Genomic DNA, 19,578 nt, shown 5'->3' with positions numbered 1-19,578 from the left:
TTCCAAAATGGTGGTGTCCCCATAAAGAAAACAAAGAAGCACCGTGGGAAAACAGGAAACATGGGAACAAAAACATAAGTATTACAAATAGTCATCATTTAACTGGTTTGGCTGCATTTCCCTACTTAATCAAGGGGGTTGTCATTTCCTACGTTCTCCAAAATGTTGTGTACAGATGGGTCAGAGTTTATGAGTCTCTTCATGCATGTGCAAGTTTTATAAATCTAACCCTAGGCCCTTTAAATCCCAGGAAACAACTCATTTGTTGTACTTTGTGTTCACATATTTTCCAATCATTTTTAATGCACCAGTATAGTTTGTTCCTGTGAAAGAAAGTTCGATAAATTTATATATATATATATATATATATATATATATATATATATATATATATATATATATATATATATATATATATATATATAAAAAAAAAAGACATTTAAGTAACTAGAAGTCTGTTTGTCGCCTGAACTACAAATCACCATTTAATCAGGTTGTATGGTTGCCAATATTCAAATATACTTTGCATTTTGTTATTATTTATGAATATTATCAATAATACATTGTTTAAACTGTAACTTAACTTCTGCTTGTCTTTTGTCTACATCTAATTGCCTGAGGTTACAGATATAGAAGGGAAGGTGGGGTTAAGTTATATACAATAATACCTTATAAACAGTGGTAAGTCTGTGAGATTAGGCATTCTAAGGCTACATATTAATAATACAATAGGGGAAAGTACAGCAATATATTTTACTCTACCAAGACAAAAAAATTGGTGTAGTCGGGCAGGATTTTTGGGGTAACCATGTTTTGCACCCTGTTTGCAAATACTGTCGATGTATATGTGTGTTTTTGTATGTGAATTTTAGGGCATCCAGTGTACAAATGCGGTGGAAGTAAACATTGTTTGGTTGCTGAATGGAATATAACCAACAAAATGTAGAGACTTCATGTGTGTCACGAGGACACCCGCATGTTTGTTAGTGCTGGTGGTAGTGAGTCCCTAATTAAAGTGCTAGAGAGTGGTGGAATATTGCATGCGTCATTCATACAGCATTTAAGTGGTTAAAGTGCTAGGGAGTGATAGGACATGCATGCATCATTCATACGGCACTTATTTGTTTAGAATCTTGGTGTATGTATGTGTATGTTTGCTTACCGGGGCAAAAGTAGGCCAACCCATAACGAAGGTGGCAAATTGTATTAGATTATAATTGTAGACTCAGAAATGCCTAAATTTATATTAAAGTCAGCCATCTTCCAGTGGAGTGGCAGAAGCAAGCAGGCTAAAGCTAGGAAATGCAACCTGTAGTGCAGGTAGAGAAAGCAGAAGCTGAGCTGAGCATGCCACAAAATGGAAAGGGGCTGAAAGGATTAAAAGCAGGAAAACAGAAATCAGGTATAAAGAAGACAGCTGATGTTATAAGAGGTTTACTAGCTTGATTTATTGGTAATAACGAAGATCAGTATAAGGAAGAAAATAGCAAAGTGAATGAAAGTGAAAGTTGTGGAATGTTGTGCGAAAGTTTTGAAAGATGTAACAGTTGGTATGAAAATTGTGAAGTGCTAGCATGTAGAACACCCACTGCTGAAATGGAAAGCACAGAAAGCAGGGGAAACAAGAAGAGAAAACCACCTGTGGTGAAAGTTAGGGCAATAGTAATGGGATCTTACTGGAACCCTGAAACATGGGTGGGTGACTTACCTGAGACAGATGGGTGCTCAGAAAAAGAGTGGGAATGTGAGTGCAAGGAAATGGAGAGAGATGAAAGGAAGGGAAAACAGAAAGGGTGTTACCTTCCATTATTATTTTCCACTGCACCACAATCTCGAGGTGATTCTGAGGTCTGTCCAGTAGTTAAAGAACATGCTACACCAATAGATATTTCACCACTATTAAGAAAGGTAACCAGTGCTGCATTGAAATTTGATTTAGGACAAAGAAATCAGATAGAAGGCAGAGAAGCTGGTGAGTGTGAATGGCAGTTGTTGACTAAAGGGCATGAAATGGATAATGGCATATTGGTACTGAGTAAAGAAAATGTGGAATTAAAACAAAGAACAATGGAAATGAAAGGAATTCGAGTGTTTGTGTGTAAAAGGTCTAAAAGTGCTAATGCAAGAATGGCTGAGTTGGAAAAAAAGTGCACCAGTTTAGGATTTGGTTTGAATGAATCAGGACAAGCCAAAGAACAAATGATGGGGGATGGTGCAACAGGAAGGTTTACAAACTCAGCCAGCATGCCAGGAATGCACAGGGGTGTGAAAGTCCTAACAGCTGTGCTGGGGCCAGCAATAATTAAAAAGCACACACACTTTGTTCAGTAATTCGAAACCTGACTGACCAGTTGTTAAAAAAAAAAAACAGCCTATGAATCTCCCTGTAATAAAATGGAGAAAAGTGAGCTGGTCTTTAGTAAAGAACACAGGTCAGTTTTAGGAGAGATGCTGGATTTAGAACTCGGATTTTGGAGAGGTTTTAGCCCACACTTTCAGGTAGCAGTTACCATACAATAAAATTAAAAAAAAGGACACACAGGCAATGAAAAAAATAGAAGGGTAGCGCAGGAAGACAGGAAAGGGAAAATAGTTATTTCTGTTTCAATTTTCTGGCCTTTTGTAACAGTGCAACTTCTATTATTTGAGGTTTTACGGACTTTGGGTTTGTGCAGGTAATAAATAGTGAAGGCAATTAGCAGAGTGAAATCCATGCTAAAGACAAAGACAAGAACAAGAACAGAAGAGACAGCAAGAAAAAGACACTTACTGGGGTTTAAGTGAGTAACAAGTCCATGAGTCATGCAATAAGAAGGCTAGTCAGAATAGCTATAGTTTAAAAGGAAAGGTTTGTTCATTACTGCAGCAAATTTATATTCCAAGGGGTGGAAGCTGAACAAACCAGTTAGGAATGCCAAAATAAGGGGATTAATTTTGGGCTCATAAAGTATACATTCTGGGTATTAAGTGGGATAATTAATATAATTAATACTATTATTAAACAGCGGTATACTGAGCAAATTGGTGAACTTTTCAGGAAAGCAGGTGCAGCTGGTACATTTGCAAGTCATATGGGCTTCGATGTTTAGGTATGGTCTAATTGGGAAAATACGGAAGCCCTGCTGAGGTTGTCAGCTGTATACTGGTAAAGGCTGATGGCAGTCAAGAGTTGCACCATGGGTAGGAAAGCACAAGAGGCAACTAAGTCAACCCCAAATGTGTGAAGAGGGGCCACAAAGTTTGGTTTGTGAACAGTTTATGAAGTGGCACATGTGCTCTCACTTGGGCAGAAGTGGTTGTACTGGCACCTGTGGCATGTTACCTTTCAAATTTTGATTTTAATTGTACAGCTGCATATGCTTAAACAGATAGTTTGGGACAGGGGTCTAATTAGCAGTTAGACACAAAACCAGGTCAATTTTAGGATATTATTAATATGTAGCCTTAGAATGCCTAATCTCACAGACTTACCACTGTTTATAAGGTATTATTGTATACAAGTTATCCCCACCTTCCCTTCTATATCTATAACCTCAGGCAATTAGATGTAGTAAAAAGACAAGAAGAAGTTAAGTTACAGTTTAAATGTATTATTGATAATATTCATAAATAATAACAAAATGCAAAGTATATTTGAATATTGGCAACCATACAACCTGATTAAATGGTGATATGCAGTTCAGGCGGCACACAGACTTCTAGTTACTTAAATGTCTCTAGTTAAGGCATCATTGGTGCTCAGCTTTCAGCCACATGTCTGTTCAAAATGGCTGCTGAGCTGTGCTCTTCATTGTGTTGTCTTCATCACAGGTTAGCAAGAGAGATGCCTTCTTTCAGATGTTGGTTTGTAAGAGAGAGAGTGTGAGGTTAAACAAGTAAATATATAGATTTCCTGTTCAATCCCTACAGCCAATAGGGCGTCGTAGTACTTAAAGGCTTCTGAACCAAGCCAATTCCAAACAGCCATACTTCAGACCAATGGGGGAAATAGAACATCTTAACACCTGCCCCCAAACCATATGTTAAAGTACACCTTAGCCCATTTGCGGGGGTAGAAATGACTTTAGCAAAGAAACACTTGCCAAACTGGTTTAAAACGCATACCCCAAATCCTGTCGTAAAATTCAAACAGACCCATTCCTAAGGTTTGGGGGGGGGGGGGGGGGGGGATAGGAGGGGCGTTAAACACTAAATTACATTGCTATACCTAAATTACAACTAAAGACATATAAAATATTCATCAAGTTATATGTAAAATCTCACATCACAACAATACATTTTATATACACACACACATACATATACACACATATACATATATATACATATAGAGAGGCCTGTAATTTTCATCATAAGTATACCTCAACTATAAGAGACAAAATGAGAAAAAAAAAAATCCAGAAAATCACATTGTATCGATAACGAGTTCAAACAGGTGCCATTAATACAGGCAACGAGTGGAGGACAGAGGAGCCTCTTACAGAAGAAGTTACAGGTCTGTGAGAGCCAGAAATCTTGCTTGTTTGTAGGTGACCAAATACTTATTTTCCACCATAATTTGCAAATAAATTCTTTAAAAATCAGACAATGTGATTTTCTGGATTTTTTTTTCTCATTTTGTCTCTCATAGTTGAGGTATACCTATGATGAAAATTACAGGCCTCTCTCATCTTTTTAAGTGGGAGAACTTGCACAATTGCTGGCTGACTAAATACTTTTTTGCCCCACTGTATATATATATATATATATATATATATATATATATATATAAATAAATGTATATATATGATATACAGTCAACCCACGTTTATAGCAGTTAATCAGTTCCAGACTCTACCGCAATATATGAATTTCCGCGAAGTAGGATTCTTTATTTATAAATCAGATATTTTCACAGAGCATAGAAAACCTGTTTACGACCTTCTAAATACGTTTTTTTTAACATTATTAGAGCCCTCTAGACATGAAATAACACCCTTGTAGTGACAGGGACTTTTAAACACTGCAAACAAATATTTGTCTCTTTTTCAAAAGTTTAAACTGTGCTCCATGACAAGACAGAGATGATAGTTCCATCTCACAATTAAAAGAATGCAAACATATCTTCTTCTTCAAAGGAGTGCGCGTCAGGAGCACATAATGTCAGAGAGAGAGAGAGAAACAGAGAGAAAAGCAAATAATTAAAGATCAATTGGTGCTGTTTGGCCTTTAAGTATGCGAAGCACCGCCGGACAAAGCAGCCGTAAGGAAGAGAGCAATGTGAAGGTAGTCTTTCAGCATTTTTTAGAGGAGCGTCCGTATCCTCTAGGGGTGCGAACAGCCCCTCTGCTCACACCCTCTCCGTCAGGAGCAGAGAATGTCAGAGAGAGAGACAGAGACAAAAGCAAGCAATCAAAAATCAATACGTGCTATTCGGGCTTTCAAGTATGTGAAGCATCGAGCAGGAAGCATATCATGTATCATTGAGGAGTTTTAATTAATACATAATACGTGCTCTGACTGGGTAGCTTCTCAGCCATCTGCCAATAGCGTCCCTTGTATGAAATCAACTGGGCAAACCAACTGAGGAAGCATGTACCAGAAATTAAAAGACCCATTGTCCGCAGAAATCCGTGAACTAGCAAAAAATCTGTGATATATATTTAGATATGCTTACATATAAAATCCACGATAGAGTGAAGCCGCGAAAGTCGAAGCGCAATATGGCGAGGGATTACTGTATGTATATAAATTACACTAGCTGTGTAACCCCATGCTGTAAAAAGCCCAGGCTCCTAGAAACCATGGATTCTGGCACTTCAATCAATCACATCGGTTGTGTATTAGCGGTTTGACATCGGTTTCATTTTGGCGACATGCTCGCCTCCGTTGTCTGTGAGCGGCTAAGTGAGTTTTTCTCTCCATGGAGGTTTCGTTTGTGCTCGCCTCAGTTGTGTATTAGCGGCGGCGGTTTCACTTTCGCGACAGAGTCGCTTTCTTTGAGCTTTATGCTGTAGCCCCACACTTCCGGGCCGGCCAGACAGACAGACAGACAGACAGACACTTCCACACGTAGATGTTTATTTATAAGATGTACATTTTTTTTTTCTTTACATTTTTCCAACTGTCCACCAAGTAAAATTCTTGCCCGTGCAGGAAATACTTAATCATTTTTGTGATTGTCCACCGAGTACAACTGTTGTGCTTTTCCCCACCACAGTTCCTGCCCGAGACGGTAAAAGCAACCCACAAGCTCCACCATTTGTTAGTACACCTTAGTAAATATCTGGTCATCTGCTTTGGCTGCTTCCTCATTCAATTTTAGCACATTACTGAGTCCAGTTAGTACCCCTGGACCTTTCCCCAACAGTAACATCAAAGTTAAAATACTGAAGAACTGCTACATAACAGACATTTTGTTAACAACTGTACCTAGTCCTTTATGTTGTACTTTTGCTACGAATGCATGCTGTAGTACTGACTCAGAGTGAGACAGTAAGATCTATTTCAATAGGAGCAGGAGATAAGACAAGGTCAAAAATAAGGCCAAGTTTGAATACCAGAAAATCTAAGTGATCCGTCATCAACTCCAGTTCACTAAACAAAAATCACCAAGTTCCTAAACAAAAGACAAAGTTGTTAAGCAAGAAAATTTCTCACTTATCTGTAATATCGGGAATGCACATGGCGACCTTTATGCAGTCGCTCAAGTGATGTCACATGTTATTCTGGGTGATGCTGTCAGAGCAATTGCTGACATGAATGCTCTGAAATTGATAGGAAGGCAAAAATGGTGCCACAGCATAATGTCAAAATATTCAACTTTTTTTTTTTAATGAAAAATCTCAAATTCCACTTCCTTGGGTGACACATCGGGGAAAGATATGAAAAATTAACGTAAAAGGTTGATCATAAAAGCTATAGATGTCATCACACAGGTTATATGTTTGTTCTATACTAAGCCCTATTTTCTCTTCTGTTCTTTTTCCATTTTTTCTGTGGTGTTGATCTGTGCCCCCCCCCACCGCCTGATCGAAGCACCGTGCAGTCCCTCCATTGATGGATTGAAGGCCAGAAGTCCACATGACCATCATCATCAAATTCTTCCATGAGAACCCTGAATACAATGAGAACTGATTGAGGTCATTGATGTCAGGTAGAATGCCGAGTGGAGGCTGGGTGGTCTTGTGGCCTGGAACCCCCTGCGGATTTTTTTTTTTTTTTTTGTCTTTTCTGTCCTCCCTGGCCATCAGACCTTACTTTTATCCTATGTTAATTAGCATTGCCTAATTTTATTCTTATATTATGCCTTTGTTTTTCCTCTCTCTCTCCTTTTCTTCATCCTATAGAGCACCTTGAGCTACATCACTTGTATGAAAATGTGTTATAGAAATAAATGTCGTTGTTGTTAGTTTCACCAACACCAGTGCAAAACGAAAAGTCCATTGCTCAGGTTGTTAAGTAGGGCAATAAAGTGACTCAATTAAAATGGACGGCCCAGCATTCCACACTCCTCACGCCAGTAATTCACACTGTGCTATTTTTATAAAGCGTCTTTCACAATGCAGGTTTTTCCAGATGCGACGTCCAGCACTCCACCCACTCTTAAAGAGCTACACCAACATACCCAGAAACTCTTAGGGTGGCCATTTAAGGTTGTCTCTCGTGATTAAACGCCCTACCACTTGTCCAATTAAACTGTAACTATAGGATTTAAGGCCTGAACACCTTGCTTCAGTCACCTTAGAGTGATCACATAAAGAAGCCGGTCCTCAAAACCAGAGCCGGCCAGTCAGCGCAGTCCTTTGTTTAAAAAACAAGTAAGTTGACCAGGAAGAGTCTGGACATGTGATCAGGATGTGACTGGATGTAACAGGTAGAAAGTAATGAGAAACGGGCTGGTAATCACGCTTGGAAATTGAGGAACAAGGCCTGCTTCCCAGCAATCCTTAGACACACAGGCTGCACGACTGCTGTGCCTGCTCCCCAAGCTGACAGAGTGTTGTGCCCATTCTCTGCATCTGCCATTTGTTCTATTTGCCAGGCCACTAGGGCATCAATAAGGGTAAAGAGATGAAAGGAGAAACAAAGTCAGGTAAAGTATACGTCCAAAAGGAACCAAGTCAGAAAGACAAAACTAAAATTAACATTAAAAAAAAAAAATAAAATTACTCGCAAATCATTTTAGGAACTACAGCCACAAACATTTTGCTCCATCCCACTTTCTTTTAATTAGAAGCTAGCTCTTGCTTATGACGATGTGGGTTCTGCTCCAGGCTCCCATCTCCAATTTGGGAACTCTTGAACATGACACCGTCGGTAATGACACCGGATGACCTGATCAGTGAGGACATCACGAAACAAGGGGATGGTGCAAAAATGTGCAAAGTGCTTTTCTTAAAATCAGCAAAATCGGAAGTGTTCAAATGAAGAGTGCAGTGCAGTCAAATGCTTATTAAATTGTAGATGGGCCACAGAAGTGTTGTTGTTTATTGTGTTTGCACCCTGTCGCGTCTCGTCACATCACCCCGTTTAAACTAGTATGTGTTTGTTTAAATATCGTCCCCGTAAAAAGAAACGGGGAAGGCTGTTCAGGGGAAGGCAGCGCCCCCCTGGAAACGTCAAAACCGGAGGTTTTTCCATTTACATTTGGCTCATTAAAATTTAAAACAGGAAGGAGGGAAAGAAGAAGAGAGAGAAGGAGACTCACCTAACCGCAACTGATCATCATTTTTCTGCCTTCATTCACATCGCGACATTTTTCCAGTTTGCTTCTCACTCGGCCAGATTTACTGCAACGCATTCATCGCCAGAAACTCCGGGGTTGGACATTATTTTCCACCATCGCCGAGGAATCACGGTAAGATTGTTCCGGTATTCATTCAGAGAAATCAAACACCCACATTTTGAACGGCTATCAGTAATTTGGACAGTAATTTACCTGGAATCATTTTCATGTTCATTATCATTTCAGTAATCATGTGTTGTCATTATTTGTATTGTGTGTTTGTTATTCATGTGCAGGGACAAAGGAGGATTTATTATTATATATACAGTGCATACAGAAAGTATTCACAGCGCATCACTTTTTCCACATTTTGCGAGCTACAGGTGATTTAAAATCCTGGACAGACAAACAAACAGCCACGGTAGCGTATTACATAAGAAGATATTTTGATTTATACTTGAAGTGTAGGAGTTCCCCGGCAGGCCTGAAAAGGTATCTCCCTAGGTTTAGGCAAGCCGACCCTAGTAATGGAAAAGACTTTATAAGTACAGTTGTGGCTGCAAGACGGGGAACGATCGTTCTGAGAGAATTAAGAAGAAGGGTTAGGTAGTGCAGGGCACACCAGACTTAATAGGTGCCTGCTGGCCGAGCTACTGGTTGATGTAAAGGAGTGCATTGGGCACCTGAGACTTTTTTTTTTGAGGAGTTGTATTTTTGACCTGGACTGAAACAGAGTCCAGTTTTGTTTTATTTTAAGGCTGCTGATGCCCTTACATGGACTGGAATTGACTGAATACATATTAGGTAGGGTATTTTTCGTCTTTTCTTGTCACAGGATTATTTATTTGTTTTTTGTGTATCCTTTTACGTCAGCAACTATTTTTTTTTTCTACTGTATCGTGGAATAATAAAATTACGTTTATTTTTTTGAACATCTGCTTCTCTCGTGCCTCTCTTATTACCCTTTCAGTCCTGGTCGGTCCCAAACTACTAGCAGGCCATCTGCTTTAGTAGACGGCTTGTGACAGTTAAAGCTATAGCTGCATGATGGGGTCACTGAGCAGATACTGAAGGCAAAGAATTCACATGCAGGGTGTCCCAAAAGTCACTATACACTTCCTTTTTTCTATTTCATTCCAGGTATCATTCGGCAAGACTTAAGCCATCAGCATATGACCACTTAGATTTGCAGTTTTTGTAAGCGTATTAATCCCTTGACCTGGCACCCCCCCTCCACACTTTGCCAGGTTGTTGTGATGTGAAATTTGCATACAAGTTGATAAACATTTTGTATGTCTTTATTTGTAACTTAAGAACCCCTTCCCCCCTTTTAGGGTAATTATACGACAGGGTTGGGGTGAAGCGCCTCAAACAAGTTTGGCTAATGTTTCTCTGCTGAAGTCTCTCAGTCAACCCCCTCAGGACAGCCAGGCTGCCTAACTGCCAAGCTTTACCTTAACACCTGGTTTGGGGGGTGGCAGGTGTGACAGTGTTCTATCCTCCCATTGGTCTGAAGTATGGCTGTTTGGAATCGGCTTGTATCAAAAGCCTTTAAGTACCATGACGCCCTACTGGCTGTAGGGGATGGACAAGAAACCTATACATGTGCTTGCTTTACCTCACCCTCTCTCACCAAACTGATGAAAGTCCATCTCACACCATGAACTGAAAAGGACAACACAATGGAGAGCGCAGCTCGGCAGACATACTGAGAAGGACATGCGGCCTGTTCTGAAGAAAGCTGACCACAAATGAGGCCTTAACTAGAGACATTTTTAAGTAACTAACAAGTCTGTGTGCCGCCTGAAACTACACATCAGCATTTATCATGTTGTATGGTTGCCAATATTCAAATGTACTTCGCATATTGTTATTACTTATGAATATTACCAATAATACATTGTTTAAATTGTAGCTTAACTCCTGCTTGTCTTTTATTACACCTAATTGCCAGAGGTTATAGATCAGGGGTATTCAACTAAAATCTAAAGAGGTCCAATTAGAGAAAATTTCTTGAAGCAATGGCCCTTTAGATCATGTTGTCTAACTATTTTCGCTATCCACTTTTCTTTTTTTGGAGAGCGCCATTTGTGCCTTATTTTTCTGTCCCTTTCTCCGTCTCACCCGTCGTTTCTTTTTCCTGCACAGTTGTCTGTATCTCACTTTCTTCCACCTAAAATCCACAGACTTGACTGGCTGAGTGGTATCACGTGAAATGGCTTAATGCGCATAACAACTGGTCTGTGCATTTCCTCATCCACTAAAACATTACCATAAAGACTACAAAAGCTGCGCCGGCTGAATTAGAAGTGCCCTGTCAGGTTTTAAATCATAACTTTCTGTTTTGGCTGTAAGTCTGGGTCCGGACCCAGACCACCCGTTAGTGACCTCTGTTATAGATGTAGAAGGGAAGGTCGAGAGAAGTTATATACTATGATATCTTATAAAGAGTGGTAAGTCTGTGAGATTTGAGGCATTCTGACAAAGGCTACACAATAAAGAACACAAAAGGGGAAAGTCAAGTAATACAGAGCTCTACCAAGACAAAACACCAGGTTAGTCAGATTTCCCGACCGATGGATCAGTCGAAGGGGTCCCCTCAAATGGTCTCCGCGCTCCCCTGACCTTACACCTTGTGACTTTTTTTTTTTTTTTGTGGGGCTACATCAAAAGCAAGGTGGGTGTCACTCAGCCCCATAACCTGTCACAGCTTGAGGAAAGAATCCGCACGGCCTGCATACAGCGAGGTCAGGGAAGAAATACTGCAAAACGTCTGAGAGGCTTGCGTCCAAAGGTGGCTGAAAGTTGTCGAAAATGGAGGCGCTCATGTGGAGGTATACAAGGCGTCGGAACGTGATGGCAAGCCTAGCAAGTAAAACTGCAGCGACTCCTTTGTTGATGCTAGAAATATTAATAAACTCAGTTTGTGTAATTTTTAGAAATTTATTAAAAGTGTATAGTGACTTTTGAGACACCCTGTATAAACGTGTCACACTGAATCATTTCTCTTTACAAACAAATAAATGAACAAGTATAATTTGTTTAATTGGGTTCACTTAATCTAGTTTTAGGACTTCTATTTATGCAGAAACAGAAAATAATAATGGATTCACAATCTTTCTAGCACCATTGTTAAGTGGGGACAGGAGTGCTCCTCTGGAGTAATGCTGCCCTCTGGTGTTAAGACGTGAACATTGTACTGATATACACATTAGGCTTCCTTTACACGGCCCCTGTGATAAGTCATGTTATGGGGTGTTTTAATGGGTTCATTTAATAATACATTTCACAAGTTTCCTAGTGAACTTTCCGGTGACTTAACTGCCACTGACCATCGGCTCTCACTTCATGGCATGCAGTCGCTCATCTTTAGTTAAATGCAGGAGGAGCAGCACATAATTAACAAGCGTCAGCTGGGGATGGCACAGTTAAAAGCAGGCAGGGTAAGTGCTAGAGAGAAGAAACGAACAAAAGAAAAAACACAGAAAGATGAACAAAGGAGAATAATGGTCTGAGGGTGTGGACCTTGTAAGAAAGAGCAGCACCAAAGTGGCTGATTAGTTGTCCAGGGGGCAGGATCAATGGCTGGTGGTGATTTCGGGAACTTGTCCACATTCATATCTGATGGATAACTTCAGGTGAGCAGAGGAGAACAGTGGGGAGTCACTGGACAGGAGGAGGAACTCGAGAAGGGGCAAATTCAGGGTGTTACAGCAATGGAGCTGTGGGGGAGCCAAATAAAGGGAAGTAGCAGAGATCTTCATTGGGGGAGTCAAGAGTGGCAAAGGATGGCCTGGCTGCACAGAGGTTTGTGAGGTCTTTGCACAACAGTTTAGCGGGTATCGATGGAAGTGGCAGAACACAAAGCTGAGTTCAGGTGCTCCTGGAGGGGATTAGTCCGGTGTCCTACCTGTGGGGAATTGAAACACTGCAAAAAGGATTTTAAAAGTATTTATTATTGCACTGCTAGTGACCCTATGGGAATGTGGATAGACAATCTTTAATAAGACTAGGGGGCTCTGCCCCCTGCACGCATCGCTTGCCCACCCCCAGGTTTGGTGAACCAGATAAACTTTTTAAAGAGTGTTATTTTCATTTTCATTCATGTTTTATTTCTTGATATTTGCCAGTAATAAAGCTGTAGTGAATGAGTTATCTCACCCCTCCGCGGGGCGTGCTATGTGCCACCCACTTTGCGTCTCTGCCTCTCACATTGTGAAGAGGGGGGCTGAACGCACACAAAGGAGTTGTGGTCGCTCCTCCAAAACCCCCTCTTAAAACGATGATACAATGGGAAACAAATATATTTTGTTTTTACCTCCTCTTTGCTCGATCACCTGGCCTGCTGCTGCTTGTGCCGTGCTGCGCGTCGATCATTGAAAAGCCTGTACAGCAGCTGTCCTTTTGTCTCACGAGACGTTAAAGTGTCTCAGAGAAAATCACACCTCGACCCAAGATGTCTTTTATTATAATGGAGAGACCTATTTAATTAATTATTTTCTTTACTTATTCATGGTGGCACTTAAATTCTCAACGTGAATAAGCTTCTGCACACTTTTGTACAGAAAGTCTGGTCTGCCTGTTCACTTGCCCTGGCCTAGCTCGGTTGTGAACAACTAGATACCCCAATAGTAGTTGGTGTCCATGCCAGCGGGCACCAGCACATTACCACCCCACCCCTCCCAACACTACAGTCTATTTGCCTGTCCACACCAACAAAAATGGCAAACAGTCCAGAATTCACATTCACATCAGCAATATCAAGCCTGAAGGAGAAGCGAATCCTTCAGCTATTTGGGTCTTCTTATACAGCAGGTGGTCTGGCACCTATTGGCATTTTTAACACACTGTTAAAGAGCTGTGAATCTTTGTGCTACAAGTCCTCTAACCATTTTATCACCTGTCCATTTTCTTTCTTATTTCAGTCAATGTAAGATCTGCTATCATGCCACCCACCTCACTCACCCTTGGTCTTCCCCTTTGACCCCTGGAAGGTAGCCATCTTTCTAACTTTTGTTGTTTGTTTGACATGACCCAACATTTGGGACTTTGGAAAGCTCAAATATCTTACGCTTACATCAACTTACTCAATTATGGCTTGCATGCAGAGTAAGAAAATACAACTAATAGTGTAGCAGTGCTGTTAGCAGTATTTATGTTGTAGGCCGAGAGCACAAGTTTAAAAAAAAAAAAAAAGTTATATTTCACATTTGACAAAATGAAATCCGAGTATATAAACTGGGTTATGAATGTCAGCAGGAACAGAACTCCTTCACCACTCAAGGGCTGCCTGCATGCTATGCCTTCCTTCACAGGACTACAGGATGAATCAGTTCAGCGGGCGCTCACTTAAAGAGGGGCTACAGAAAGACTGCCGACTTAGAAGTGCGCGCTCACCCGAATGCCACGAGAAAGGGTAGGGACTGACCTGCTTGAGGCTGCTGGTCTTGTCCAGTGCCAGTTCGGCCTTTTGAGCCTCAATCTCCATCTCCCGGTGCTCCACATATCGCGCCAGGCAGTGTGAATGGAAATAGTGGTAGCAGGCCGTTTTGGTGAACGCCTCGTCTTCCTGCAATGAAGGAGGAAAAAAAAAACAAAAAACTATGAAGTGGCACTGCAGACCTGCACTAGAGTGGGCACAGGGGTTAGGACAGGGGCCTACCTGGAAGCCAAACAGACAGATGATGCACTGGCCGTAAGGCACGTTGCTCTCCGTCAAGATCTCCTTCCCTTTCTGCGTGAAAAAGCACAAAGACAGAGACAGACACACAGCCATGGTAGATAGACATGAACCGTGCTGCATATCAGACAGACTGATATATGGATTGATCATGGTGGACAAGACAGAATAACATTTCTACTAGGGATAACATTTTTACTTCAAATAGAGTCACAAATTATCTAGACAGTGCAGTGCTTCAGAATGGGGGCACCTTCAGGTCACTTCTGGAGTAAAGCGGAGCTCCCCTCTGATGTTAATACTCTCAGTGCCATGAAATGAGGAATCTCTGTTGGTTTCTGCTGTCCACCGTCACATTCCTTAACATCATTAAGTCCAAGTTGGAAACTAATGGCTGCCCGGGGCTCCATTTAATTCTTTATCTCTTAAAGTCTCTTCCCTTTTCCTGAATCTTTCTTCTTCTCCTAACTCTGCCCAGCCCGATTCCACTCAAGCGTGCAGCATCACCTGGCCTGCTGTCACTCTATCCTCCCTTACCCAGCCTACTGTCAGTCAAGCTTCCAGCTCCATTAAACTTGCAGTCATGCAACTGTTGCCCCACCCAGTCTGCTGCCACTCAAACATCTAGCCCTGTAGCACTTTGCTGCTACTCATATAGCTCTGCCCAATCTGCTGCCACTCAAGTATCTACCCTCCACTCAAATTACTGCCAGTGGAAAAACTGGCCCCACCCAGTCTACTGTCACTCAAACATCTAAGCCCGTGGCACTCTGCTGCTACTCATACAGACCCGCCCCGCCTGGTGCCACTCATGCACACAGTTCCACCCCAGCCTGGTACCAATTAAGCACATACAAGCCTGCTACCCCTCATGCTTCTAGCCCTGTTAAACCCACTATCACCCAAACATGAAGCCTCTGCACAATCTCCTGCCACTCATATCTCTAGCAGTGTGCCACTCGGTTGCCATGCCAGCATACAGACTCACCCCGCCTACTGCGATTCAAATATCCAATCCTGCTGACTCCACTGTTATTTCACACATCTGACTTACTGTCACTCTAACCACCCAGCCTACTGCTACCGAGTCCTGTGCCAGCCTGATGCCAAACTTAGTAGCTCACAGCTACTCAATCATACAACCCCACCAGCCTGGTGCCATGCAGACACTTAGCACCACCCAGCCCACTGTCACTCTATCCCTGCCCAATCTGCTGCTACTCAAACATAATAACAACACATTTTATTTATATAGCGCCTTTCCCAAGCTCAACATCTGGCCCCACCCAGTCAGCGAGGTGCTCTCGGTCAGCCGCCTTTTCCATTCCGCCTGTGAAGAATCGTACACCACAAACCCTTCTTGCAAATAAAGTAATAATATGCATGTTTTTAAAATGTATTTTCAGAGCCCCCCTGACTTTTGCATCCTCCAGTTCTCAGGGTGCGCCAAGACCCCCTGCCTTTCATTTCACACCCTGCCACTCACCTCAATGAGCTCGTACAACATGGGACCCCCAACTGAAGACTTGGCGAGGTCGGCCAGCGTGCACTGAATACTGCAAGACGGGAACAAGAGAAGGCAGAGTCACCAAACATGAGTAGGAGCTCAAGGACCTGGGGGTGGGAGAGGGTGGGGGGTCCAGAACAGCAAGGGTGGCGGGTGGGAGGTGTTGGACTGGACTGGCCAGACCTGATGAGCACTCACCAGTGAATCTTCTCATCGGAGAGCCCCCGGGGATTCTGGATGGAGATCTCGGGTGGAGAATTTGGATACTACGGAGTCACAGAGAGTGAGGAAACACAGGACAACACTTCAGTATGTTGGTGGGACGGGGTTGGGGAGTTTGGGACAGGGAAAGCACAGTGACAGGCGACAGCAGGGAACGGAGTACCTGTGCGGGCAGAGACAGCTGCAGGGTCAGGCGCACAAACTGAGCTTCAGGGTCCTGGGCGGTCGAAGGAAACAGCGTGATGTGGACCTCCCAGGGGTGTGAGCTGAGAATGAGAGAAGAGGAGTCACCAGAGCCAACATGGCAGGGGCACAATGGCCGTCTAGCTGTGGACTGTCCGAGGGGCTCGAGCCGGGCGCTCACCTGCGGGGCTCCTGCGTTACGTGCAGCTCGTCCAGGTAAATGGACTGCAGGACCTCGACCTCGGAGAAAGTCCTGTGCGGACAGAAGAGAGACAAACTCGTGAGAGAAGAACGAGACCGACACGGAGAGAAGAGGAGCATACTGACGAGGCGAGAATAAACTGCGAGAACAGAAAGGAAAACCACAGCCGAAGAGCGAATGAAAGTCCGGACAGACAGACAGAAGGCTACCGCGGATAAAAAACACACACGGCGGGATGTCACGGCACTCGCGTGCCGCTTTACTTTCAATCCGGCAAAGTTTGTGACTCACCCGCCTTCCGCCATCCTCCAGTCGTCTCGGTGCGTCCCGCTCACAGGTCCGAGCGAGTGAGGCGCGCGATGCGGCACTAAAGTTCCGGGCAGCTCATCAGTTCCGCCTCCGGCAATGAAAAGAAGCGTCACTTAGATAATGGACACCGCCAGGACGGAGAAGATAGATAGATAGATAGATAGATAGATAGATAGATAGATAGATAGATAGATACTTTATTAATCCCAAGGGGAAATTCACATACTCCAGCAGCAGCATACTGATACAAAAAACAATATTAAATTAAAGAGTAATAAAAATGCAGGTAAAAACAGACAATAACTTAGAATAATGTTAACATTTACACCCCCCCCCCCCCCCGGGTGGAATTGAAGAGTCGCATAGTTTGGGGGAGGAACGATCATCTCAGTCTGTCAGTGGAGCAGGACGGTGACAGCAGTCTGTCGCTAAAGCTGCTCTTCTGTCTGGAGATGACACTGTTCAGTGGATGCAGTGGATTCTCCATGATTGACAGGAGCCTACTCAGTGCCCGTCGCTCTGCCACAGATGTCAAACTGTCCAGCTCCATGCCAACAATAGAGCCTGCCTTCCTCACCAGTTTGTCCAGGCGTGTCCATCCATCCATCTGTTTTCTAACCCGCCTGGCTTGGCGGATTTAGGTTTGGGCGATATGGTTAGATGCCCTGAATAGCATCTTGCTCTTTTGTTGGGTTTTGGCACGGGACGCCCTAACAAAAAAAAAATTAAAAAATTATGGGCCCGCGATCTGTAAAGTGCACGGTTTGTTAGTTGGGGGAGCGGAGGGGGCGCGGCGCTCCGGACATCGAGGGGTGCTCCAACCCGTCGTCCAGCTCGCTATAGACTTCGAGGTTCGCCACCTAGATCGCCAGAGAGAGGTAAATGGACTTGGACTGACCCTACGTGCTTAGTACGAACTCAAAGAGTCGCTGGGAGGCATCTACAGTGCATCAGGAAAGTATTCACAGCGCTTCATCACTTTGTCCACATTTTGTTATGTCACAGCCTTATTCCAAAATGGATTAAATTCATTTTTTTCCTCAGAATTCTACACACAACACCCCATAATGACAACATGAAAAAAGTTTACTTGAGGTTTTTGCAAATTTATTAAAATAAAAAAACTGAGAAATCACATGTACATAAGTATTCACAGCCTTTGCCATGAACCTCAAAATTGAGCTCAGGTGCCTCTTGTTTCCCCTGATCATCCTTGAGATGTTTCTGCAGCTTCATTGGAGTCCACCTGTGGTAAATTCAGTTGACTGGATATGATTTGGAAAGGCACACACCTGTCTATATAAGGTCCCACACTTGACAGTTCATGTCAGAGCACAAACCAAGCATGAAGTCAAAGGAATTGTCTGTAGACCTCCGAGACAGGATTGTCTCGAGGCACAAATCTGGGGAAGGTTACAGAAAAATTTCTGCTGCTTTGAAGGTCCCAATGAGCACAGTGGCCTCCATCATCCGTAAGTGGAAGAAGCTCGAAACCACCAGGACTCTTCCTAGAGCTGGCTGGCCATTTAAAGTGAGTGATCAGGGGAGAAGGGCCTTAGTCAGGGAGGTGACCAAGAACCCGATGGTCACTCTGTCAGAGCTCCAGATGTACTCTGTGGAGAGAGGAGAACCTTCCAGAAGGACAACCATCTCTGCAGCAATCCACCAATCAGGCCTGTATGGTAGAGTGGCCAGACGGAAGCCACTCCTTAGTAAAAGGCACATGGCAGCCCGCCTGGAGTTTGCCAAAAGGCACCTGAAGGACTCTCAGACCATGAGAAAGAAAATTCTCTGGTCTGATGAGACAAAGATTGAATTCTTTGGTGTGAATGCCAGGCGTCACGTTTGGAGAAAACCAGGCACCGCTCATCATCAGGCCAATACCATCCCTACAGTGAAGCATGGTGGTGGCAGCATCATGCTGTGGGGACTGGGAGACTAGTCAGGATAAAGGGAAAGATGACTGCAGCAATGTACAGAGACATCCTGGATGAAAACCTGCTCCAGAGCGCTCTTGACCTCAGACTGGGGCGACAGTTCATCTTTCAACAGGACAACGACCCTAAGCACACAGCCAAGATATCAAAGGAGTGGCTTCAGGACAACTCTGTGAATGTCCTTGAGTGGCCCAGCCAGAGCCCAGACTTGAATCCGATTGAACATCTCTGGAGAGATCTTAAAATGGCTGTGCACCGACGCTTCCCATCCAACCTGATGGAGCTTGAGAGGTGCTGCAAAGAGGAATGGGTGAAACTGGCCAAGGATAGGTGTGCCAAGCTTGTGGCATCATATTCAACAAGACTTGAGGCTGGAATTGCTGCCAAAGGGTGCATCAACAAAGTATTGAGCAAAGGCTGTGAATACTTATGGACATGGGATTTCTCAGTTTTTTTTATTTTTAATAAATTTGCAAAAATCTCAAGTAAACTTTTTTCACGTTGTCATTATGGGGTGTTGTGTGTAGAATTCTGAGGAAAAAAATGAATTTAGTCCATTTTGGAATAAGGCTGTAACATAACAAAATGTGGAAAAAGTGATGAAGCGCTGTGAATACTTTCTAGATGCACTGTACATATTCAGTTCATCCAATACAAAATTGAAAACATGTTAAATTGTTTTAAAATACACACACATGTTATCTGCAGTCCAATGAAAGAATTTACAATGGAATTTGTAACTCGGCAGCCCAAAGGCAAATCTAGCAGTCCGATATTATGAGATTGAGCCATTTTAAAAGAAGACCGGCTGGGGGTGGCACTCGTCTTCTG

The 19,578-nt window shown here is 42.9% G+C and overlaps 1 protein-coding gene across 1 annotated transcript in view; it reads right to left on the bottom strand.

The window, feature by feature from the left end:
- rnf25 (ring finger protein 25) overlaps window positions 1-16,906 on the bottom strand; it is a 51,260-nt gene extending 34,354 nt beyond the window's left edge. Inside the window, exons 1-7 of the mRNA XM_028814913.2 lie at window positions 16,793-16,906; window positions 16,481-16,552; window positions 16,280-16,382; window positions 16,093-16,160; window positions 15,874-15,943; window positions 14,370-14,441; window positions 14,136-14,276 (exon numbers count right to left, since the gene is read on the bottom strand). Of these exons, the coding sequence (XP_028670746.1) occupies window positions 14,136-14,276; window positions 14,370-14,441; window positions 15,874-15,943; window positions 16,093-16,160; window positions 16,280-16,382; window positions 16,481-16,552; window positions 16,793-16,806 (540 nt within the window). The 5' untranslated portion in view covers window positions 16,807-16,906. The remainder of the gene's footprint in view (window positions 1-14,135; window positions 14,277-14,369; window positions 14,442-15,873; window positions 15,944-16,092; window positions 16,161-16,279; window positions 16,383-16,480; window positions 16,553-16,792) is intronic.
- Between the last annotated feature and the right edge of the window lie 2,672 nt (window positions 16,907-19,578).

The sequence above is a fragment of the Erpetoichthys calabaricus genome, chromosome 12, assembly GCF_900747795.2.
Source record: "Erpetoichthys calabaricus chromosome 12, fErpCal1.3, whole genome shotgun sequence".
Classification (NCBI taxonomy): domain Eukaryota; kingdom Metazoa; phylum Chordata; class Cladistia; order Polypteriformes; family Polypteridae; genus Erpetoichthys; species Erpetoichthys calabaricus.
This window is presented reverse-complemented; position numbering and strand designations above follow the sequence as displayed.